At 40.8% G+C, this 24455-nt stretch overlaps 1 protein-coding gene across 2 annotated transcripts in view; it reads left to right on the top strand.

Annotated features, from left to right (window-relative positions):
- Nucleotides 1-7304: 7304 nt before the first annotated feature.
- The window catches only part of LOC121853686 (KAT8 regulatory NSL complex subunit 1-like), an 87178-nt gene continuing 70027 nt past the window's right edge, over nt 7305-24455 (top strand). Inside the window, exons 1-2 of one of the 2 annotated variants that reach the window (XM_042348024.1) lie at nt 7305-7572; nt 12685-14142. In XM_042348024.1, coding sequence (XP_042203958.1) covers nt 12929-14142 — 1214 coding nt within the window. In that variant the 5' untranslated portion in view covers nt 7305-7572; nt 12685-12928. Of the gene's footprint in view, nt 7573-7766; nt 8082-12684; nt 14143-24455 lie in introns of those variants that run through there. The other variant, XM_042348026.1, reaches the window with a different exon arrangement.

Consider the following 24455-nt stretch of genomic DNA (forward strand, 5'->3'; position numbering starts at 1 on the left):
ATGGGTGTCTCTTTTTCTTCTCAGCACCACGAGAACTCACTTTTACGCTTGCCAACCATTTTAAAGGGAATTACAAACGAAAATTTTGTCAGTACACAGCGCGATCACTAATATCGGGACTCTAAAATACGTAATGTGAAAAATATTTTATACGACCATGGCTGTCGTATGTCCGGGTTGTCGCAAGTCGAATATGTCGTAAGTCGAGGAGAGACTGTATAGAATTGTATATACTAGAGAATTGTTTGTTAACTAAATACTGTACAGTAATTGTTTACCAGTAACAGGAAATGTAAAAGTCATCCTACGTCTTGTATTTTCGTTTTATCTTGACAGTACAGTACAGTATGACTCACCTTGTCGGAACATTTCTTGTGCAGATTGGACGACACTTTAATTGTACCTATATTTTGTAGAATCATATCGAGTAATGGTCGAATCGGAGGTTATTTTTGTAGTTAAAATCGAGACCTACATTTGAAAGATGTAGAGCATTATCTGCTAGACAAAATATCATGAACAACATTTGGCAAAAACAAAATCTTGACATCTTAAGACTGATTATGAATATATGAAGCTGTTTGTAACCAGAAGTAGAGCCTGTTCGGATTAGGAATCTCTTCTCTTTTTCCAAATGTTGAAATAGTACCTAAATATTTTCCAGAGTCCAGTACAGTAATGCAGAGTACATTATTATATATACATATACATTTATTTTAAGTGGGGTTAAAGTTTATGTAGTTCTTTGAATAATATAACTTTATTATTTATTAGTACTGTACAGAAGATTGTCAGAGAGAAAGCATTAGGGCTATGAACTATTTCAGCCTCTGCATTGTTTACCAGGCTGAGACCATCACTCAACAGGTGTCATTATTTTGTTTTGCCAATTGTCCATCTTGTCCATGTGCTGCGTCGTCACGTTTACCAAATGTTATATACCGCACACACACGTTTACATCCAAGTCATCGGGAACTAGCACACCTAATAACCCAATTACTTTACATCTGTTTAATTTTTCCAATATCCAGTTGTTGAAAGTTAAATGTGATATTTATACAATGAAAACAGTCATAGAGTATTCAAATTATTTTTTAACTTATTAGCCATATCAGCAATTTATTTGATTTTTAAGTTCTTTATTACAAGCATGTTTCAATTTTTAAAGATACAGTACTACATTTTTTCTGATTCTGAAATTTACCAAAGCAATTACTATCAGTTTTGACACCTCACTTTTCCATCCTTGTCCAAACATGTCAAGGAAAAATATTGCCCCATCAGCCAGTCATGTTCTCAGAAGATTTATGTGTGTATGTAAAGCATCACCTTGTGCAGGGATTGGTGTGTCAGTGTGGACTTAAAGGAATAAGTAATGACATAACAATGCAATTAGTTTTAAAAATAATATATCCCATAACACATTATTAGATATTAAAGAATGGTAACACACAGCAAATTAGTTTTCCTTTAAAGTCATTTTATAGTAATTTACAATGAAGTGGAGTTAAAGGTTGAGTTATTAAGTATAAATAAACCAGAACTCAGGTTAACTAATAGTCCAGGATCCTAAGCCAATCTTTAAAGTAATCTTTTTATTTTTAGAGTTTTATGTGATCTAAAAATAACACTGTATTAGAATCATTGCTTCATATATGGTACAATATTACTTTGGTCCTCAATTTACCCTGTTAATCAAATACAAGAAATATCTTTAATCTTAACAGTGTTAATGAAAAGTATTACATTAAGTTTTGAATGTTTCCTGTATGATTATTAATAACAAAGAATGTTAGGGAAAAAGATCAGAGATGTACAGCCTCGTTCAAGATTCTTCGAACACTAAACATTATGAATGGATGTTCAAGTGATTGGTTACTTAGTTCCCCGTTGCTTAATTAATGGTTGGACTCTGTTGTTTCGTATTATATTATACTACGTACTATAGTAAACAAATGGCCTTGAGTTGCCAGCTGTCTCCAGCAGTGTTCGAAAAATCTTGAACGAGACTGTACATGTAGTTGTAAATATTAAATATTGTATATACAGTACTCAAATAATTAAGTGCCTATAGGATAATTTCAGGGACAGGTGGTCTTAGTATTAGATATTTTTAGTGTAAATGATTGTGATTTTGCACCAATGGAACACTCGTGAACAATGTACACTACAATAAGTTGACAATATGGCATTTGGTTGGATTAGTGAAGTACAAGTTTGCTGAAGTTTGTTGAGAAGTGTGGAGGAATATTTGTACTTTACATTGTTGTGCATTTCATAGAACAACACAGTTAGAGTAATTATTACTATTTACTGCACTTGGCTAATAGCATATACAGAGTCATAGGAGATTGATTCAAATTCTTTCATACTAATACTTGTTTTCTTACATGTCTGACAAGTATAAGATGCATAATTTGGCTGAAAATTACCTCGTTATATAATGTACATCCACTAAAGGGTAAAGTTTGTCCCTCCTTGAAAATAAAATAATGAAGGCTTAAATATACAGAGTATACATCACTTGAAAGATAAAATACAACATTGTACTCATTGAAACAAGAGTCCACCCAAAGAAATTACTTGTAGATGTGCTGCACAACCTAAAATCCCAATGAAAGGAAAAAAAATAAGAACCTGTATCAAAAGAAACTACCGGGTAAGCCTTGTAAAGCTCCCACTCTGTCAAGACTAATGAGATGTCCCCCTTATTCAGTGCTTCATCTTGCCTGTTGCATTTCCTCTTGATTGGTGTCCTTGTAAATGAGTCCCTGGAAGTTTTGCCTCCCCAACTAGTTTTTAGATTAATTACGCAAGGAGCAGCCAGTCATGATATACTTGTACCAAAACTGCAATCAAACTGTCGAGTAAATTCCAGATTTCTTGTATGTAGACAATTTTTTTACAGTAGACGGAAGAAAAACATCGTCATGACTGTATCCCTCTAAAACTCTTGTGTGGGAAATAAATGTAAAATGTTAATCCATTAATTGTATGGAAAGTTAAATAAAATACCATAGTACTGTAATCATAAATTAAAGACAATGGCTGGAACTGAAATTATTGAGACTGATAGTACAGAATGCATAAATCCCCAAGAAAGTATACTCAACATATTACACTTTTATACTGAAATTTATAAGAATTCTTTGAGTCTTTTGAAGTGAAACTGGTTTTTTATTGACCTACCAAAATACTGTACATAAAATTATAAGCCATAACTTTGCAGGTGCTTTGTCATGTATTAAGCTCCAGTCCCAAGGAAGACCATATAATAATCGTCATCTTCGGCGCCAAACACAATCAGGCTGTTTCTTCCATATAAAATTTAATATAGAAACCAAATTTTTCATATTAAGGTGGACGACTTTACAGCTTTAATCTTTTATAATTTTGGTGGAATTAAAGTTACATATAGGAAACAATGTATGTATTTGTGTCATAGAGTATGTGGGATTTGGCAGGTTTTAAGATACATTTACCGTAAGTTAATATAGTATTAAGAGGGTTTGGATGACATACCAACAATGCATTAATTGTAAGAAGAGCTTAGTATTGTAATAAAGTTCAATGATGTTCTTCGTTAGTGAAAAAAGTGCTGATAAGGTTTTACAATAAGTAGACACTAAATTTTGTTCCGTTGTTTTATTGTACACTTTCCTCTTTTATTATGAAGGAGTAGTTGTGCTTAGTTGTGAGGATGTCTGGTCTTTGCCACTACTCTTCATGGTGTTCATACAGTACAGTACATTTAGATGGTAGTACAGTATTGTATTTTCTGTAACTTAAGTAAATAACACCATTGGGGATTTTTTTGTGTAGTGGGATTTTGGGGACTTGGATAATGTGAAAAAGATGTAGATTAATGGAGATTTTATTTTAAGTTTTGAAGATTCAGATTATTTTTTTTTTTTTTTTGTTCGTGGAATCTAATGATATATTATGAAGTAAATCTTACCCCCAGAAAGAATTTGCCCCCTTAGAAAAGATGCAACACAGCAGCTAAGATGATTCCTGAACTTTGTCATCTCGATTATCCAAATAGACCGAGGGCCTTGAGACTAACAACTCTTCAGACAGAAAGCGTCACTGTTCAAAAAAGTACATAATAATATAGATTAGTAATATAATGATAGTTTAGATGCTGTTATTGAAGAGTTGGTGATTAGATAGATGGAGAAAGTTGGTTGGGCAGACGTGAATAGAATGTTGCCCAAGAAAGTGATTTCATACAGGAGAATGTTGGCTAAAGGTTAAGGACAGCCATGAACCGGAAAGAGGTTTGTGGCCTGAACAGCAATTTGCTCATTGTCACGACGTCAGCCAGTGGTACTATTATTATTGTAACTGACCCTTACCTTTGACCTCATGACCCTCACCTTTGACCTCATTAAATAATCGCTTTTTGCACCAGATATGCAGGAAATCAAGAACAGGAACTAAAACCCCCAACCACTTTAAGGTGATAAAACGTAACTTCAGTAACAGTCATAGATTCAAGCTGGTCAGTCATCCTGCAAAAAATGACAGATTTCCCCAAGCAGTGGAAACTAGAACATCTGGAATAATATGGGAATCGTTAACAAGCCACAAGGACGCTGCTTTGTGTAGTGAGAGAGTGGACATCGCCCACCCAAACTCTTGGTGATGTCTTAGGAATTTATTAAGGTAGGTATAAGACGGTTAAGCCTACTGTAGAGTTGTGGGTGGCAGGAGTGCGGGTGGCGGAAAGAGGGTGACGTCGATACTATGGTAGGTCATTGGGTACTGTCGGCTCGCCAGGCTGGGGAGCGTGTCAGCATGGTGCCGGGGGTTGGCACTTTACTGTAAACCGGGAAAAGGTGAAGATAGTTAGATATAAATAACGAGAAGAGATCGAATAAGGTATGTATATTCCATAAATAATTCTGTTAATTGACATATTAGATTTCATTTCATAGTGGCGGGGGGCGAGGATGCCTCTGTTCCAAATGATTGTTAAACCTTAATCATACATAAATTCCTCGTTAAAGTATTCATTTTACGCCTATGTGCTGCTTTATTTACTCTAGCTGGAGTGAAACGACGCAGACTGCATCAAGAACACCTCGCCTAAATCAACCTCAATAAGGCTTTAGAGGGAGTTTAGACACTCTTGAGCTCGCATCGGTGGAGTCGATTGTATACCTTCACTGATCTTGATGAATACATATCTATCTGTCAATCAATCAATATCTCTCGGTTTAAGGTAGTTTCAGTGTCATGTCTACTAACGGGTGTTAAATGAACGTATCTAATTAAGTCACGTGAAACAGGTGTCTTGCAAGGTGGTTAGGATTATTTTGTTCTGGTAGTGACAGTGAAGCAAGACCCGCACACACCTTCAATAGATCTTTAAGCTATGACCGACAATTTATATTTTGTAGCTGTTCCATTAAAAATGGTTCAAGATTATCGGGATTTGAAAAGAAATCGTACGATAATACAGAAAAAACCTCAGAACCTCAAAGTATAGATAAACTAAATTAATCACACATTAGAATAGTTACGTATATAGATGTGTACAGAAAGTTATCAGACTTGCACTACTCCAGCAGGTAAAACAGTTGCACATATTTCTTTCATGTGTGTACTGTGTGAAAAGAGCTATCAGATAAGGTGGTGCGTTAGACTAGATAAGCAGGAATGGATGATGGAAGGGGAGGGGCAAGGTGTGACCCGGGCCGCGGAACCCTTGTTATGGGTGTCACCTCGCCTTACAGACTCATTCTGCTGTTGGGCAGGTGGCCTCGTGCCTGGCACTGTCCACCACACACAAATGCTAACGTAAAATTAATAAACGCATTATCACGTATGTTTGTCTACACATGCACGCTCTTGCACGCACGTTGTATGTACAGTGTAGTACATGATAATATATATGTTAGTGAATCCAGGCGACGCTCTCTCTCTCTCATATATATATATATACACAGTATATAACATTTTCTAGGGTGTTCTCAGGATAGCCGGATCAAGAAATTTAAATTTAATACAAAATCAAAATGTATTAGTATTTATACATTCATATTCTGTTTGAGCTAAATTAACACTGTAATAGAAAACAACGCCAAATTAGTAAGTTACGAGGAATCAAAGTTATAAATACGAACCCACATACACTAAGTTATGTCATGGTACCGATAAGATTCTCAATAGAACATCCGATGTATAATTACGTTTGTACTGTGCCCTTTTAGAATAGAAGAACCGAGTTTACTCAGGCCCTTTTCTGTCTCTATGAATTTACTTTCCAACAACTGTGAATTGACCATCATAACACAGTGTTATTCAGCTTACTGTAGTTGTAATATAAGGAATATAATACGTAATATACTATACGAATGACGAAATCGGCTTTATCCTCACGTGATAGCGCAGGGCTACTAACACTTCCGAAAATTACCGCACTGCAGAATGTCGTCACTTGAAGTGTATTAATAGTTACAAATTGTGTAATATATTACTTAGAAACTATTGCAATTATAATTCAACAAAGTCTATTATACAGAAGACAGTTCTTTACATCTGCTATGACGTAGAACTTTAAATATCAATATATTATGCGCATGTTCTGTTATTTAGGTGATTATCTTTGTATAGTATATTCTTGTATATCAAGGTGATAAAAGTCATTAGGGTTATTTTGAATTATGTGCACCATGTAGATACTGCGATAATGAACATTAAGATGTGAAACATCTACCTAAATTGGTAGACCTGTTGTCTGGGAAGCATCGTACCTCGCATGTTAATGGCGGCCTAGACTGTGGATATTGGATAACAAGCAAGTCTCGGGTAGGTTTAATATCTTATAACTCCATTTTACCTAATTGGGGAATCACAGACCAAATACGACTTTTTATCAAAGTTTTCTGGCGTATTTCAATACCGGTTTAGTTTATTGGACATAATCGTTATTCAAAACGCGCCAAATTTTGTATGGCAGAGCCAACTCATAGCTATTCTACTTGCATGACGCGCCATTCTTATGAGTATTCCAATGTGCACTATTACGCTTATTTATCTCAAATAGCACTGATAAGTTATGTAATTAGTTGAAAATATAATAGATATATGTAAAAAACTTTAAAATGATTTCAGATATCTTTACATAGCTATACATATTATTTATTTTTTCGCATGAGATGAGGGGTGAGTGAGGTGACAGGAAGAGCCATCCCGCCCAATCACACAATGCGGGCGAACAACTTGTGCGCAGTGACGTCACTCTCTGCGCATCATGGTCACTTGAGAGTCTATCGTGCGGCCGATATGTGCTCTCGGTATAAATTTCTTTACAGTCGTTCAGAAAAATATAATATGGTTACTAGTCGCATTATTTTGACGTGATAAACTGATAAAAGGTGCCATATATACATGACAACACGAGTTAAACCATTATAAAAAAAGATGTACTAGAGAAGATTCAGTAACTCCTCTGGTGTGTACTGTGAGGTTGTGTGAGAAACTACACTGCAGGAATTTTGAGTGAAATATACATAATTTCGGTGTGTTTTGGATTACAAGCTCGATCTACCAGGCATTTAAAGGTATGTAACATTTCGCTGCTTCAATAGATAGTGATAAAGGAGAGCGGAAAGTTGTAGTAGGATGGTAGTGAAGGTAATAAGAGCGGAGGTGGTGGGTTGAGAGGGTCGGCAGCTAGGTTGGCGGGCCATGGCGGCGGGTGTCACGTGGTGGACCGGCCCGGCCTGGCCTGGCCCGCCCGTCAGTGTGGCCCAGGACGCCGTCATGAGTGGTCAGATATGCTGCCACTTAACTTAATAATTTTGTGAATGAATGTTTAATATGTGTTTAACACCATTTACTCCAACTGCACTTGCTGGTGTGGAGGTGGAAAAACCAAGATAACATCGTATATGACGAATCTAATTACCAGTATACACAATCATGCACCATGTTGGTCGCGTCATGGGTGCCAGGATTCATCTTGCAATCGGGTTGTGTTACTTTAATACCTACAAATATGCTGAAGAAACCCAAGCAGTTAATTCTTAACCCAGAATTTGGTGTATACAGCTGTGATGGAGCAAAGGAGGTGATTATTACATATATTTTGTCTGGTAGTGTAGGCTTACAAAAAATGAACACCAAGTGATAAGAAATGTCTAATTTTCAGAGTTTATACTTGAATCAGTCATTTAATGGAGAATTTTGAAAGTATAAACTTTTCCAGTGGCAGATGTAACCAGAGATCCTAATGAAAATGTGACGGAGCCTACAAAAAATTTAGCCGTGATGAGTTTACCAAATTTCCGCGTTATTGACTGGACAGGTGGATGCTATTTGGTCTTAGTAAATACTGAAAAGAGCTTTTGGGATTATAGATATATCTATTAGAATCCGTAAAAAAAATCTTCTCCAGTCGACCTGTATATTAAACAATGAATAATAGTTGCTTAGGAAAAGTGCATGTTAAAGTGAACTATGTGAGTGATCTGAAGAAAAATATATATTTTGTCATGTAAATAAAAATAGATTAGGTCAGTTTCTTTTTGGTATTTAGTATGACACGGTGGTATTCGTTTCTGAGGTTGATCGTACTGAATGATAATTTCAAGTCAATGTTTATACACGTTCATTGGTCTTGAGTGAAACAAGTAGGCTTCTTGGCCCTGATTTTTTTCCCCGAGTAATTCTTAACAAATTTTAATCTCTTTAATATGCCCCCATCCGTGATGATGTAAGTAATGAGAATAATGTTCATAGCTATTGGGGTTTACTCATTAGGCCTACTAAAAATTAATTTAACCTTGCTAATCTAGATCATCTTCCTTAAAGCTGTACTGTAGCTCCGAAGTTCTGTCGGCCTCATGTTCAAGGGGAAACTTTTGGTCGTAAGTAATGGAGTGTACAGACTTTCGTGACGTGATTTATGTCGCTCACAAATGACTAGGTTTACGTATTTTAATTTGAAGTAAACATACCAAACTGAGCACATTCTTGACTCTTCACAACCCCCTCACCCCCACCAAGCGTTCACAACGTTTCAAAGCTCCACAAAGCTTCGTTCAGTTGTACCCAGAGGATGTTCAGATCGGATATCTTAAGCTACCTGCGTGTGCCAGTTTTATCGTGATTATCTGTGTTTGTATGACACTGGTGGAAATCAGGTCAAGGGTGAGGTCAATTCAGTGGTATAAGTTTTGTGGTGGCAGTATGAGTGGTGTGGTGTGTCGTGGGGAGTAATGAGGGGTGGGTGGGTGGAAGTGTTGCGTCAAGTGAGCAGCCTGGTCACGTGGTGTTGCCAAGTTCTGATCTCTCTCACCCTTCGGCATCATTGGTATCTCAACTTTTCTTTGTATTTCGTAGTGATCGCTCCAACTTGAGACTACAGCACCGTATTTATTTTTCTCACCATCCTCTCAATTTTATCTCCTTTCTCCTCGTTGATTCGTTCATATTCTTTCGTTGTTTCCCACTTCTGGCTCCCTGCGCCACAGCATCGTTCATGTAAGGGTTAGTAAGTGTTTCAATATGTATCCAGTCTCGGGGCCATGATGCACCAATGGTTAGTGACACTATATTAAGTCTTGGTGAATGTTTTGATCTCCATACCGTTCTAGGCCTTATACTGCATCGCCATTCTATATTGGAAGTGCAAGGCCGCTTAGTGGTATATGACTGGGCGAGTTGGAGGTGCTTGATTGAATGCCGTTAAATTGTTTTCGTTTTTCTGTTGACTGTTCCTGCTCTTGGCATTCTAATCAACAGTGTTCCTTCAAGCTTATACTTTGTTTGTGACCCTTTACTATTCCGTCATTGTATCACCATCATTTTCCTGTCGCTTTTGTTACTACATACGTCTCCACACATTTTGTTCCTTTGTATTGATAATTTTCACATCATGGTCCTGCTTGGTGTGAGGATTCTTGATTATTATTCCTTAATTTTATTTATTCTTTCACGTATTCTACTTCTCCGTGTTTATCTTCATTTTTTACGGTATTGCATCCTTGTGTTCATATATTTGTACCCTTGCTTTGCTAATAAGAATATAGATATATCTAATAAATACAGTAAAAGCCTGTCTGCTTTAATAAAAGAGTGCATGAACGATAAACTAATAATAGTTGCTTACCAAAAAACATTGCAGGTTGGATTACTGCATTTTATAGGAGTGTTCTGAAAAGGATATCATTAATTTTGTGGTGTAAATAAAAGTAGATTTGGTTAGGTACTTTTCGGTATTTATTATGACCCTTGTTGCATCTTTATTATCGTGTGGCTCTAGTATACGGTATTTATCGTCTATATAAGGTGTGTATAGAGAGCGCTATCATAATTTTTAATTGGTGTAGGACTTGCGTATGGTATACTAACTTTGTGACGCGCTTAAAGACTATAGTTGTTGAAGTGCAGTAAAAACATTATAGCAACAACAAGGTGTCATGACTCAATATCTCACATTATTTTTTATGACATTTCCAATCAAAAATTTTATATAAGCATGGCTCTGAATCTTAACGGTTGAGAACTATGAGCACCGTAACTATTTGAAATTACGCATGCGCAGGTTGTGGATAGACGCGGCGTGTGAGCATCAGTCCAGGGTTACTCATTTAAATGTTTCCACGATCTAAAATGTGTATTGAAGCTGGAGGCGGCTACTCTGAACGTTTATTGTAGACTAAACTATACATTTATTATTTATACCACTTATTCAGTTAAACGTCTTAGCTATATGTAAATCACTTCGAATACCGATACACATAGTCTGTTTGGGATTTAAAGAACATTTTTGGCTGGAAATGACATAAAAATAAACTCTTGGGGTATAGACGTAAAGCTCATGGCTAACTGTATATTTATGGTGACAGGTAGTGAGGTGATGATGAACAGTTGTCAAGTTATGGAAGGATATTTAAATCTTCCATTGTGCGGATTTGTTCCTCTTTTAATTGGTTGGATATGTCCGCTGTAAAGAGAAATGCGTTAAAGAGGATTTGCAAGGAAAATATATTGACACCGAAAGAAGTTTGGATATATGGGAGATGGTTGTATGAAGTGGAAGATGTAGTGAAATATTTTGGCAATGATTCAGTGAGTCTTTTAAAGGAAGCTTGCAGGTATATAAAGGAATAGTAGTGATTGCATGGAAGTTACTGTCAGATCCCTTACCTCTATGCTGGAACTGATGCTGTCAGTCTTCACTATCATTGATGCTGTCACTATCTCTGGTGTTGTCAGTCCTCACTATCTCTGGTGTTGTCAGTCCTCACTATCTCTGGTGTTGTCAGTCCACACTATATCTGGTGTTGTCAGTCCTCACTATCACTGGTGTTGTCAGTCCTCACTATCACTGGTGTTGTCAGTCCTCACTATCACTGGTGCTGTTATTCGTCCCCTGTTTATTGTTGTCACCTTCAATAGTTTAGTGTTCCTCACTATTATTGGTTGCTGCGTCAGGTGTGGGTGAATGTAATAGCAACCCTACTTTAAAATGTACTGGATTGACTTGAAAGATATATTATTGTTTTACTAGTGTTCTCCTATTTGTGTGGTTATGGGTATTAGTTTTTCGTCTAAGCTGTAGAACAAGATCATTAAATATATATAAATGGACAAGAAAGGGAAGTATTTAAATATATGAAAAAATGAACTAGTGGTTTTCAGTCATGGGTGAAGAACGTATCCATTATGTAGGGTAGAATTGACAGGTTTTCAGTACGGGAGTGAAGGACAATCCCAGTTAATTATTTTGTTATAAATAACTTAATCTACTTAGTCACAAAACCGTTCCCCCAATAATGGAGAAGTAATATGTGTGTGCGTTCCCTATTGGCCTGGCTGTTTTAAAGGTGGTGATTTTGGCACTCGAAGTAGACTAGACTTTGGGGTGGGGGGGTCAGTGTAATATCCTGTTTGTATTATTAACCCTTTGTGGACGATAGTTTAAGCTCACGGCCTCTAGGTGGGGTTAAGCTGGGTCAGATTAATTATTTATGTATAATTTTCTTGGTAACTTTTTTTTTTTTTACGGGAATTAGCCAACCCGGGCACAGGTCAAACGACCCACAACGGAGCCTGGGGGGCGAAAAAAAAGAACGGAAAGAAATTGAAAATATAGAAAAAAAAGGTTATACTGTATCAATCTACACCACGAAGATGCCGGAAAATCAGCTTTTTAAAGTGAGACAGATTGTAAGAGCATGGAAACACAGAAGAAGGCAAAGCATTCCACAGTTTGGCTGTGTGAGGAAAGAAGGAGGTACTATGATTATAAAAAGATTATCGCATGAACTTCACCTTAATTAATCTCAGCTCATGTAGTATTGATTTCATTGTTGATGTTTTAGTTTGTCTAATTAATTTAGTTTGAAAGCCTGGGCCCTAATGATCCCCAGCCTCGTTAAATATCTTGATCGGCTGCCCAAACTGGTGTTGTTAACCCAAAATGTTTATTAAAGTTAGTTAGGCCTTAACTGAACGACTTGATTTTCTTTGACTTGATACTTTCCATTATTGAAGTTACTTTCGATTGTGATTGCAAGTTTTTAATTAGTGAAGATTGTTTGGCATACTGTATTATATTTAGAATTGTTCATGGGTGGGAGAGAAATTTTATTTTTTTATTAAAATGTTTTTTGTAGTGATTGTGACAGTTTTTGTTTATGCTAATTCTATTTTGTAATTTTCAGTGTGTGAGGAGGAGTGTATAAGGAGAGCGGGCGTGTTGACCCGCCCTGGTGATACCTGAGCAGTGTGTAGGAGGCACCGCCCAGTGTCAAGTGTAGTGCAGTGTGTTGTGCTTGTCCATCTTACCTTGGCTCTCGTCAGTCATGTGGTGGGCGGCGTGACTGGTGGGCGGCAGGTGTCGCAGCCAGTGCCATGGGTGGCAGGTAGCACCGCGGCGCGGGTGTGTCGCGGGAGTGGGCGGCCGTAATGGCCCCCGCCCTTACTGAAGCGTCCGACCCGCAGACGTTCCACGTGGCTGCCCACCACCACCACTCGTCAGGGCGTCCCGGCGAGACTCCTGCTGGCCGCAGCAGTTCCCCGCCCACCGCCCATCTCCCGTTGCAGTATGGTGGACTGAAGGAGCCTCACGACTGTACTGACGCCCACCTGGCTGCAGCCCTTGCTAACGGCCCCCGCCGCGTCCCTCGCCTCCTGCCGCCCTCGCCCCCAGGCGCGGGTGGGTTGGCATGTGGGCGGGAGGGCTGTGACCCTCCCCCACGCCCCCACGCCGCCCACACTACCATGGACCCCCCGTCGGGCCTACCGCCCCTAACAGAAGAAGCCAACGACACCCCTCCTGATTCGTGCGAGGCTACGACCATGGGACAGGACACTGCGCCAGTTCACGATGTCCAGGACAACACGTTGCCCCACAAGTCGCCGCGCCCTCAGCCCCAGGATGGCGACCTCCTCGCCCTCATCGGCCGGGACTTCGTTAACATGAACGAGATTATTGATACGCTGACCCGCTTAGCAGGCAACCCAGAGGTGCTGGAGGCTGTGGATAGGGCTGCCCTCACACTCCCAGGCGAGGCCAGCCACGCCCCCCACCAGGCACTTGAGACACCCGCTCCAGTGCCCAAAGAAGAACGGGTGCGCCTGCTTGTGGAGGAACTTAGTCGTCGCCAGTGGCAGATAGAGCGGCGTCAGGCACGCCTCCAGCGACGCCTCCGTCGGGTGACTGCTCGTGGTCTAGGTGCCTCGGTGTCGGGTCAGTTGAGGGAGTTGCTGGACTACGCCCATGTTACCCTCGCCCAACAACGAGAGCAGACAACGCTCTCTGAGGAGGGACCCACACCGCCCACTCCTCCAGAAGTGGGCGTGGAGGCGCTAAGGGCGGATGCCATGCGTACCATGTCTACCTCGGCACTAGTGAACCTGGTGCGGCGAGTGGAAGCTTCGCAGGGTCTAGCCAGACTAGCTGCAGCGTCGCACCGCCCCGCCCGCAGTCAGCCTCCCACTCCAGCGCCCACCCTGCCCGAACATACACGGGCAGAAGTGGCGGCCGTGGCGGCGGAGGTGCACGCCGCATCACACGCCCATACACATCACGACTCCGACGCGACTGAGACGTCCTCGGGCGGAGAGTCCTGTGATGAGGCCGAGGGATATAACGACTCCCACACCAACTTCTCACCCGTGTAAGTACCACATTTTTTCTTCATATAATCAGCTTGACCTGTAGCGACATTGTCCACTAGCTTTGGAGTATACAGAGACGCCGCGACACCATGGCACTTGCCGGACAGTCATCTGTATGTGGCTTATATTAGAACGGCTATGGCTACAGAGTCGGGTCCGGCGCTGTATTTTTGCTTAAGTTTATGCTTGATAAACGGCTGATTTGGTCATAGTATGCACACAGTGAGCCACAGCTTGCGACATATAATGCAAATCTGAAGGGGGAGCAGGGAAAGAGGAATGTGAATTCACGAAAATCCTGTTTTAAATTCCCATTTGAAGGTTTTTGGCCTTGTCAGCATCGTTAGTTATGGAGGCTACCGTGCTAAGCTATTTAAGACAGCAAGTACGAACACTAATCCAACATTACCAATATTATTTAACGATCATCGGTTAGGTTTGGTTAGTGTCTTCAGGGTTTGTGCCTGCCTATAAGTGCAGCTGTTAACAAAAACGCAATCGTTCATAAGGAGATTTAGAATTTGACCAGTCAATTCACTTTCGTTTTTCCTGGCTCAATGCGCATGTGTACTAGAACCAATTAGGCCTATTGTGTACAAGAAATACATGTGCCCTGTCTAGCAAAAATGGAGACCCAGGCCTTTGTAGACACTTTAATCATTAATTTATATTTACTCTACGAGAATATAAATAGGGTGTAGAATGGCCAAGTTGATCCCGAGATATATCGTACGCAAATAGTTTAGGGAAATGTGGATCACCTGAAGAATTTCCACCCTTTTTCACCTGAAGATAACCAACCTTAAATAAGCTGGTGTGGAGATTCTGTTCAGGTGATCCGGAAATGTTTTCCTGCACAACTGTATTGCCATCAATGAAGGATTTAAATGCCAGTATCCTCTCTCAAGGAAGAGATTGTGGTTGGAAAAAAAAAAGAGGGTTTGGGTGGGAAGGGAAGGTCTAGTCATTTAAACCTGTGAACCTTCGCCTTCCTCAAGGTCAGGTGTACAGGGCTGCCAACCTTAGCGAGGCGTCACAGACGTTTGCATCCCACGCCAACCAAGCCAACCAACATTAACTTTACTCTGTGCGCTAATATATAAATTGTATCCTGATTATCCATTACATATTCACCCACATCTTTAGTTGCATTCAGTGTTTATAATTGCTACCGCTTTTTATATTAATTTGTTATATATACTGCGGTGAATGACCACCAGGGCGATCTAATGAATCAAGTATGTATCTCATTCCCAAGTGTAATTCAGTTCACTCGTAGATAAGATAGGAGATATAATGCGCTTAGGAGATATAATGCGCTCCGATAATTACGGCTAAAAGAGGTTTGTACGAGCGTTATAAGATTGTTTTTAATCGGTTAAAAGATCGCTCAGCTGGGAAAGTAAACAATGGAGGAATTATGAAATGTTGGCAAGATTGTGGTGGTGAAAGTTGATTATCGAGCGTTTCATAAATCTTATTTTGCATGGTGTTAGAGAACTAGTTAAGGTGTTAGATGCAAAGGGGGTGAATTAGGGTGTTGGAGATGAGTGGCGTTAGTTATAACAACATAAGAATGGAGGAAACTGCAGCTGACTAATTGACCCATACTGGGCAGTCCCGTTTATACCCAACCCCTATTGCTCATATAAGCACCTAACCTATGTTTGAAGCTATTCAGCGTATTCGAGTTAATGATGATATTTGGTAACTTGTTCCACTCATCCACTAGTCTGTTTCCAAACCAATGTTTACCAATTTCACGCCGAAATCTAAATTTGTCTAATTTAAAACCATTGTTACGAGTTCGCTCCTGGTTGGATAGTTTGAGTACCTTTGTAATGTCCCCTTTGTTTAACCCTGACTTCCATTTATACACCTCTATCATGTCGCCCCTCACTCTACGTCTCTCGAAGGAGTACAAATTAAGATGCTTTAACCTGTCTCTGTACTCAAGGTTCCTAATGCCCGGGATTAGTCTTGTCATTCTCCTCTGGATTCTTTCCAATGATTCTATATCCATTCTGTAATACGGTGACCAGAACTGAACTGCGTAATCCAGGTGAGGTCTCACAAGCGCTAGATATAATTTTAAGATGACCTCGCTAGTCTTGTAACTAACACTCCTTTGTATGAACCCAAGTACTTTATTGGCCTTGTTACGAGCAAAAACACATTGTTTACTTGGCTTAAGATTCCTACTTATCATTACTCCTAAATTTCTCTCGCAGTCGGATTCCACAATGGCATCGTGATGCAAAGGGGGTGAATTAGGGTGTTGGAGGTGAGTGGCGTTAGTTATGGTGTTAGACATTAGAGGGAAGTTAGCATGGGTCTTAACAAAGAAGGAAGATCTCGGTTGCAATCTTGTATTATTTGATATCCAGGAAATTTTGTTGTCGGTGTAAATACGTGCAATATACGTCAGCAAATTAGGATCAAACTTTCAACCTCAGATCGTGGGTGGTGTTGGGTGATACAATATGGCGAGGTGACCACAAGGCTCCAGGATCATTTGCTGCTACGTAAGAATTAAATTTATTCCACTTCCATATCGATCCGCGTTGCTTTTTTTTTCATATTGAACGGAAAATTTCGTACAGACAGGTAACACTTCATATTCATTTCCTCGCCATCACAAGTGTGCAACCAAACTCACCGCTGCTGCTAAAATTAGAATGCCGATATGAGATTTCAAGAGTGATCACAGGTGTGAGATCTGAAGCAGCAGACGAGGCGCGTTAGTGACCTTTTCCACCATCTCGAACTTTGTCCAAGAGATTTCTTAACTGGGGTGGGTTATAACGACAGCCTAGAAAAGACGAGATTCTCATTTGGTTCAAGGTTCACAATTTTTTTAGTAGTTTTTCGACTCTGCATTTGGTAAATTTCAATAAGTGAGAAAGGTCTCGATTGGAATAGCAGCCATCTATTTGTTCAGTGAGGTATTTTAAACCTTTGGTTTGGCATTACACTATGCATGTTAGTTCATATCCGCAAACTTGACAGAGTGAGATATTAAAAGAACATGGCATTGTTGGAGTTCATTTTGAACTGACTTTCTCTATTTTAGTTTTCTTCAACTTGAGTTATGTTATCTAATCATTAATACTGTTGACGTTGAAATGTGAAGCAGATACATCAAGGTAACAAGTGGTTAAGTAGTACTGCAGCCTCATACAGTAACGAGTGTTTGTTAACACTTTCCACGTAGCGCGCGCGTTACATCACCAGGGTAAGGCGTCTCTGCAGGGCTGCCAACCTATCAGGGGTGAGCTCACACAAACGCCGGGTGTGGCGGGTGTTGGAAGTGTTCATGTTGGAGGCACAAGAGTGACGTTTATGGCGGCCTTATATTGTCAACCTCTGATGCTTGGTGTCTCGTTATAACGTACTTGAGGGACTGGTCAGACCCCAAGCAGTCACATGACCACAGAATGCTTATTAACGTCATTTTGTTACCGTAACGAGGGGGTTGATTTGATTGATTGATTGTGGTAATTACATCACCTAGCGACGGGACTGCATTATCAAAACACACTGAATACGCCTGTACTGTAAACTACTGGGTAATGATCATATTTTTGACGTATTTAGTTCTTTCATTAAAGTTGGAAAACCCAAATATACTGTATTATGAAATCGGGTGACCGGATATACACATTACTCCCCTGTTTGTATGTATTTCTGTATTATAGCCAGTTGGTATTATTGTGTCTGTTGACTTGTATTACGTGGCATTATTTGGGTTACCGTGATGGGGTTTTTGTGTTGGCGACTTTTAACATGTGGTCGAGGTATTATATCTCCTTACAAGACGAGTGTCATTACAGCCTCATGTTCGTGCGGCTATGGTGTCGTTGGTTGTTGGGTGGACAGTATCATACCAGCTTACTGTAAACATGTTAAATTAATGGCGATCTTATTTTTTTTTGTATTATGTTTGGTGAAGGTGATGTAGAAAGGATGATGTCAGGACGCGTGTGTGTGTGTGTTTGTTTATATGAAGACACGAACTTACCTTTTTATTTCTCCCTTCATCTGGTTGTGGTATATAGAATTCATTGTGTTGACTTAAACCGAACATCACGTGGCTCTAGTTTGTTATTTTTTCTTAAAGTTTACATTGAAGTGTCTAACTTGTATATTCTTGTACAGTAAACACATTGCTTATTTATCCCCCCCCCCCGCTGAGGAAAGTTAATGCAAGTCCAGGCGTAGACATTGTTTGGAGAGGTTGTTTCAAAACTGTCAGCTTACAATTGTTAATACTATTGCCTCCAGACCTGCCAGAAGTTACGCCGGGAATAACAGTTATTAAAAGTGCCATGTCGCTGAGTGGAGAGAGACGTAACCGCTGGTGCTTAAGGGGAAATTGAGGCGAAAGTACGAGTTAAGGGTCTCAGTTACGTGTAGTTTTAAGGTGTAGAAATATTCAGTGCGAGTCCTCGTCCCGTGTGTGTGTGTGTTAAACATTGATGTCCTTTGGTCATTATAAGAGTAAAGCAAATACAATAAACATGAGTGTAACACAAAGTAAATTAATGGTAGTATCTTTTAACTTGTTCACATTATCAGTACTGTATTTAACTCACTAAACTGTAAACAAATAAACTATACACTGATTAATTCCCCCAAAAAAAAAAACTGTACGGGCGGGAGTTTAACCAAAGTATTTTTATTATTTCTGGGGGGTTATTTATTACGAGGTTCTCTTTCCTTTCCTGTTTATTTAACCTTTTGAAGTGACGGTATAAGTGGTCAGTTCTCGGCTCTTAACATTGTTTGTTTGACATAACCTCTTGACCGTGTGTGTGTGTGTGTGATATTAACGCGTAAATTAAGCCAAGTGACGAGAGTTGGATGCTTGTATTACAGTAGTGGTGATAAGATAAAGAGAAACCTAGCGGCGTCACCTTATCCCAACCGTTGTGTTCGTATGTTAAGGTCGACACACAAAACTGCCTCGCCTCTCTCACCTGTTGGATATAGGAAGGCCTTTGTTGACCATCCTTCTTCTCTCCATTGTTATTCTCCCTAGCTTTTTTTTATAGTTTTTTTTTTCTATTCACGTGAGACAAGTGATCTGAATGTCCGGTACTTATCCCACAGGTGCTAACTCGTTACTATTTCGAGGAAAAAATTTAGATATAAATTTTAATGCATCTAGACATTAAGGTTTTCTTGTACTATAAGTAACGTTTGTGAAGCTTGAGATAGGACTAGACATTGTGTCGCCCGCTTCGACCTTTTGTGGAGGCAGGGTTGGTGGTGCTGGTGCTGCCTTTTGTTGTGTGGGGGGGTGCCGCGCCCTACCCTACCGGTCTTGTGGTATCATGGTTGAAATATGAATGTTCAGTACCAGCTTGAGATGGATACTTGGATGTAAATATATTGTTGATGTTTAGTTGGCAATGAAGGCTCAGGTAAGGTGAGGTTAGGTTAGTGTATGTGTGTGAGAAAGAACGAGTGAGTGTGGGGAGAAAGTGTGTGTGTGTGTGTGTGTGTGTGTGTATATGTGACCATTTATTTTGACTGCTGTAGTATATACTGCCCTGAGATAAGCTCCCGCGTTTCTTGCCTCCCCATCTTTCCCGCGCTTTTCTCTCTCATCTTCTGTCCCTTGTGCGCCGGAGATTACGAGGAGGTGTATACTGTTGCTGTCCCCTTGAAGAAAGACGCACTGCCTCCCCTCTGGCCTGTACCCTATAACTGATGGGAGACGCATGTGGCTTGGGCGGAGAGGGGGGTGGGGTGGGGGGGGGGTTACTTCAGTCCTTGTGAAGTTTAGGCATCGAAGCTTATTTCACCTGACGATAATATACCTTAATGATCTCCTAATATAATCTAACCTAGTCTAACCTACCCTAATCGTACCTCATCTAATCTCACTTAATCTAACCTAGTCTAATCAAACCTAATGTAATTTAACCTTACCTCATGTGGTTGCCTCTCTTTTCCATTGTGCATTAGGGTGTTTAATTAATTAGCTGATGAAATAAGCTGGGGTACCTGTGTTTGACGAGTCGCCCGGTACCCAGCTCTACTCGTTATGGAAATCCAGTGTTGTTATCGTATTTCTTATCTCTTTTTTTTTAGGGGTGAAAGAATATTAGAGGTGTATTATCTCTCGTGCCCATGATACACTAGAGGGGGTGGGGTGGGGGGATGTTGACTTTGTACCAATAAATATTAAGAACCCAAACCCTGGCATCACTTAACATATATCACGAACTAAATAATTTTGAATCATCTCACTATTTGAACACGATTTTAGCTTTATTATTATTTTTATTATACTATTAATATTGTTATTATTTTTACTACTATTGTTTTATTACATTATTATTATTAGTAGTAGTAGTAGTAGTAGTAGATACCATGTAAACACGATCATCACTTTATGTCATGGCTCCTCATACAATGTGCCTATAGTTTTTTAAGATACTTTAGAAACGTTTCTCTCTCTCTCTCTCTCTCTCTCTCTCTCTCTCTCTCTCTCTCTCTCTCTCCCTCTCCCTCTCCCTCCCTCCCTCAAAATGATAAAAATCGATGAAAGCTGTACGTTGCGACAACCAGCCGGCTTGTATCTTCTCTCTTGATTCTTCTTATAGAGTTGAGTTGAAATAATGTAGGAAAATTGAGCGCCTGAAAGTAGAAGGGGTACACCTGAAAGTTGTTATTAACCTAGAATTTATCTCACCTGAATATTAATCACTCTAAAGCTAACCTACCATACCCCCCCATCCCATTCCACCCTATCCCATCCCGTGAAGCATACAGGTGTTTTAATCATCAAGTGAAATAAGGTGTGGGAGGGGGGTGCTAATCTTCAGGTGATCCCGTTGCTGTTATTGACATGAGCTTCGTGGTTCTGGCAAACTCGCTTCTCCTGGGATTATATTTCTTAGTGACGAAAACGAAAAAAAAATATTGGGTTGGGGCCTGTCATCGTGTTTCAAGACTCCACGCTAGACTGGATTGGTGCCGAAGACTCAATACCCTTGGAATCTATCTACTTTTACACCTCTCTCTCTCTCTCTCTCTAGTTCTCTCTCTCTCTCTCTCTCTCTCTAGTTCTCTCTCTCTCTCTCTAGTTCTCTCTCTCTAGTTCTCTCTCTCTCTCTCTCTCTCTCGTTTCCATTGTATATACAGTACTTTATTATCATTCTGTCCTGTGTCACTTTCCTTCAGATTCCTCTTCACACATCTTTGTCCACCCAGCCGTCGATGTTTGCTCCTATACTGTACATGTTGTGGAATGTTTGCTTGCTTAAATAACTGCATCGTTGCCAAGTAACACTGGAAGCTCTCAACAAGAGTCAGGGTTTGAGGGATGTGCTGGTAACCGTTATAAAGGTGTTGGATAACTTTAACACATCCCGTAGAAGTGAAGCTTGGAGAGGTCACACCTGTTAAACATTATACAGTATTGGTCTCTCGCTCTCTCTCATCGATTATTTTCCTCCTAACGGCTCATGTTGATGTTTAAAGATATTCTTATAGTGAGGAACGAGTTTCACCTCTTTTTCATGGCTGTGCCTAAGAGGATGTGTGGAGTAACTTTTCATATTGACAATAAAACAAAGCCAATGTGTCAGTGATGTGGCACCAGCGCATTACTGTCTGTAGATGTGGCAACTGTGCCGTTTCCCGCCAATCGATGAACTACTCCTCTCTCTTGGTCTCGTTTCATATTTCTTCGTCCGTTATAAATTTGTCCTCCACTTTCCTAAAGACTTTGAGCTTTACTTCATACTTTTAAGATGTGAGTGTAAGGTGAGGATATTTTCGGGTGATGTCAGACGTCAGTATTATGGTGTTCTTTATGATAATGAAAGACGACCAGTTAATGTTCGGTAAATTTTTCCTAGAGTTTGGCTGGGGCTTGGACATGGGAGTTGACACACAATCTTCATATGTTTTCGTGAAGTAAATGAGTACATCAAGCAGCAGTAGTGTACAGTGTTAACCTATTTTGAAGGGGATGCAGTAGACGGTGGTGGCGTGGTCAGCAGCTTACCGATAGCGGGGTTACTGTACACATAAACGTGACGAAAATGGCGGGTGAGCCAGAGTTGGGAGGGAGGTGAGGTTAGTGTGGGGTACAGTGAAGATGTGTAAGCTCTCGCCGGTCCCCGCCCGCCCTCCCTGCCTCTCTAACATATGGTTGAGGCCAGAGTGATATTCCTCTCTTGCTGCCTGTACTATACTTTCCCTTATCACCAGTATGACCATTGCGTCAAGAGAGACCAAGTTACTACGTCGCTGTATTAACTCGTCGCATAACTCAAGTGTGTTAACTGTTCTCACTCCCCGCATTCACTTCCGTATTGGCTGTACGTACTGTACTTCATTTTAGGAATGTTGTTCGCTAGAGAAGTTGGTGGCTGGTAAGCTGGTTGGTTGGTTGTTGGCCCTCACTTGGCTTCTTCACCGAGGAGCAAGTAGTTATTGGCTTTAACCCAGATGCACACAGCTGGTGCTCTAATAATGGCCAATGTGTATCAACAAATCCTTAAATAACTCTTCTTAAGTTATATTAACCAAATTATCCACCAAAGTTCCGCAATGACACTTATTGGGAAGGTGTCGTTAGGCAGACCATTTATAACCACTGTTTTAGCTGATCTTTATGGTAGTTGTAGTGAAGATGGTTGGGGAAGATCATGTGTCGGGTGTATTGCTGGAGGAGAGAGTCGTCAGAGTCCAAAGGTGAGTGTGTTTGTTGGGGGGTGTCGCTATGTGATAACCGGCCGCTCGCTGCATCACCTTTAATCTTTCATTTCAGCGGTGTGTGACTTGAAGCTGCCACCCACCCCACCCACCCTTCTTGTTATGATCACTTAAGTTTTTCTTCTTCTAGACAGATTATCACCACCAAAGAGGCCAGGGTGACCTACGATTGATCCATGTTTCACCAACTTTAACACATGTACTGGTGACACAATGAAGGTTAATGTTTGGTGCTGGTGATGTTTCTGGGATTCATTGTGGGGTTTCTTTCTTTCTTTCTTTCTTTCTTCCTTCCTTCCTTCTCTCACCTCATGATTTTTCCATTTTCTTCTCCCTTTATTTTATTAACCTGTCACTTTCTTCTCACTCCTTCGTTATCCTCACCCCCCTTTTCATTGTGTCGTTTCCTCCCTACACACACTCCATCTCCTTGCACGTCATCACTTAACCTACCTGTTGTTAATTATATACCAGGTACAGCTTTATGACGTAGGGCCAGTGACGTCATGATATCTTGACGGGAGGGAAGGTGTGTAGGTAAGATTAATGTAGCCGAGGTGTGTGTGTGCGTCCGTCCGTCCGTCCGCCCTGCTGCATGTTGCTTTATAACTCACGTTGAAGGTAGCGCTGTGTTGGGGGGGGGTGGTTTCTCCTGCCACGATATCATCAGGAACCCTCCCCCCCCCATCCTCCCCCTTCCCAGAGTGGACCGGACCATTTGGGGGAGGGGGGGCTAGGTGTAAGAAAGCAAAATGGGATTTCTATTGGTCATTTAAAAGTACCGTAGCAACTGGGAGAGGGACGGTGGGGCAGGTCGCTGAGGGTCACTGTCATCCTGGTCAGTTTTTGTACCAACCCCCTCCTGCCGCTCCTCCCTCCCTCCAGCCGCCCCTCCCTCCCTCCAGCCGCCCCTCCCTCCCTCCAGCCGCCCCTCCCTCAGATATCCACCAGGCAAGGTACTGTGTTACTCTCTACCAATCGTTATCGTAGGTATAAATCTGGCTGTGGTTCGGGAGGTGTGAGGGCCGTCGTTTACCTCCTGCACCTTCAGGTTCACGTGTAACAAGGTGTAATTAGTCAAGAAGTCTCCGGTGTAGTGCTGGGGGGAGCGGATTGGCGGGATCACGTGAAGATTAGGCACCCCTAGTTTGTTTCCCCCGATTTAACATCTTATCGTTTGGGTCATCCGCCTATTTCAGAATCGTTCAGAACACCACAAAACCATCGGAGAAACGTAATTTCAACCTAAACTAACCTAATCCAACCTAACCTAATTTAACCCAACCTAAACTAACCTAACCTAATTTAACCCAATCTAACCTAACCTCGCTGGATGACCAAAACGATAATACCGTAATGGCTTGACTGCTTGTTACCTGGGTCTGTAAATACACCATTAGAGTGGGCAGTAACTCACCGTGCCAGCAAATGGACACTGGTTCAATTTCCTACCCTCCCCCCTCCCTCACCTTCCCCCTTCCACCTCCCCTTCCACCTCTCTCCCTTCCACCTCCCCCTTCCACCTCCCCCTTCCCCTTTGTACACCCAGCAGTAAAACGATAGGTCATTTGGTGGC

Source organism: Homarus americanus, unplaced genomic scaffold, assembly GCF_018991925.1.
Source record: "Homarus americanus isolate GMGI-L3 unplaced genomic scaffold, GMGI_Hamer_2.0 scaffold4896, whole genome shotgun sequence".
Lineage (NCBI taxonomy): Eukaryota > Metazoa > Arthropoda > Malacostraca > Decapoda > Nephropidae > Homarus > Homarus americanus.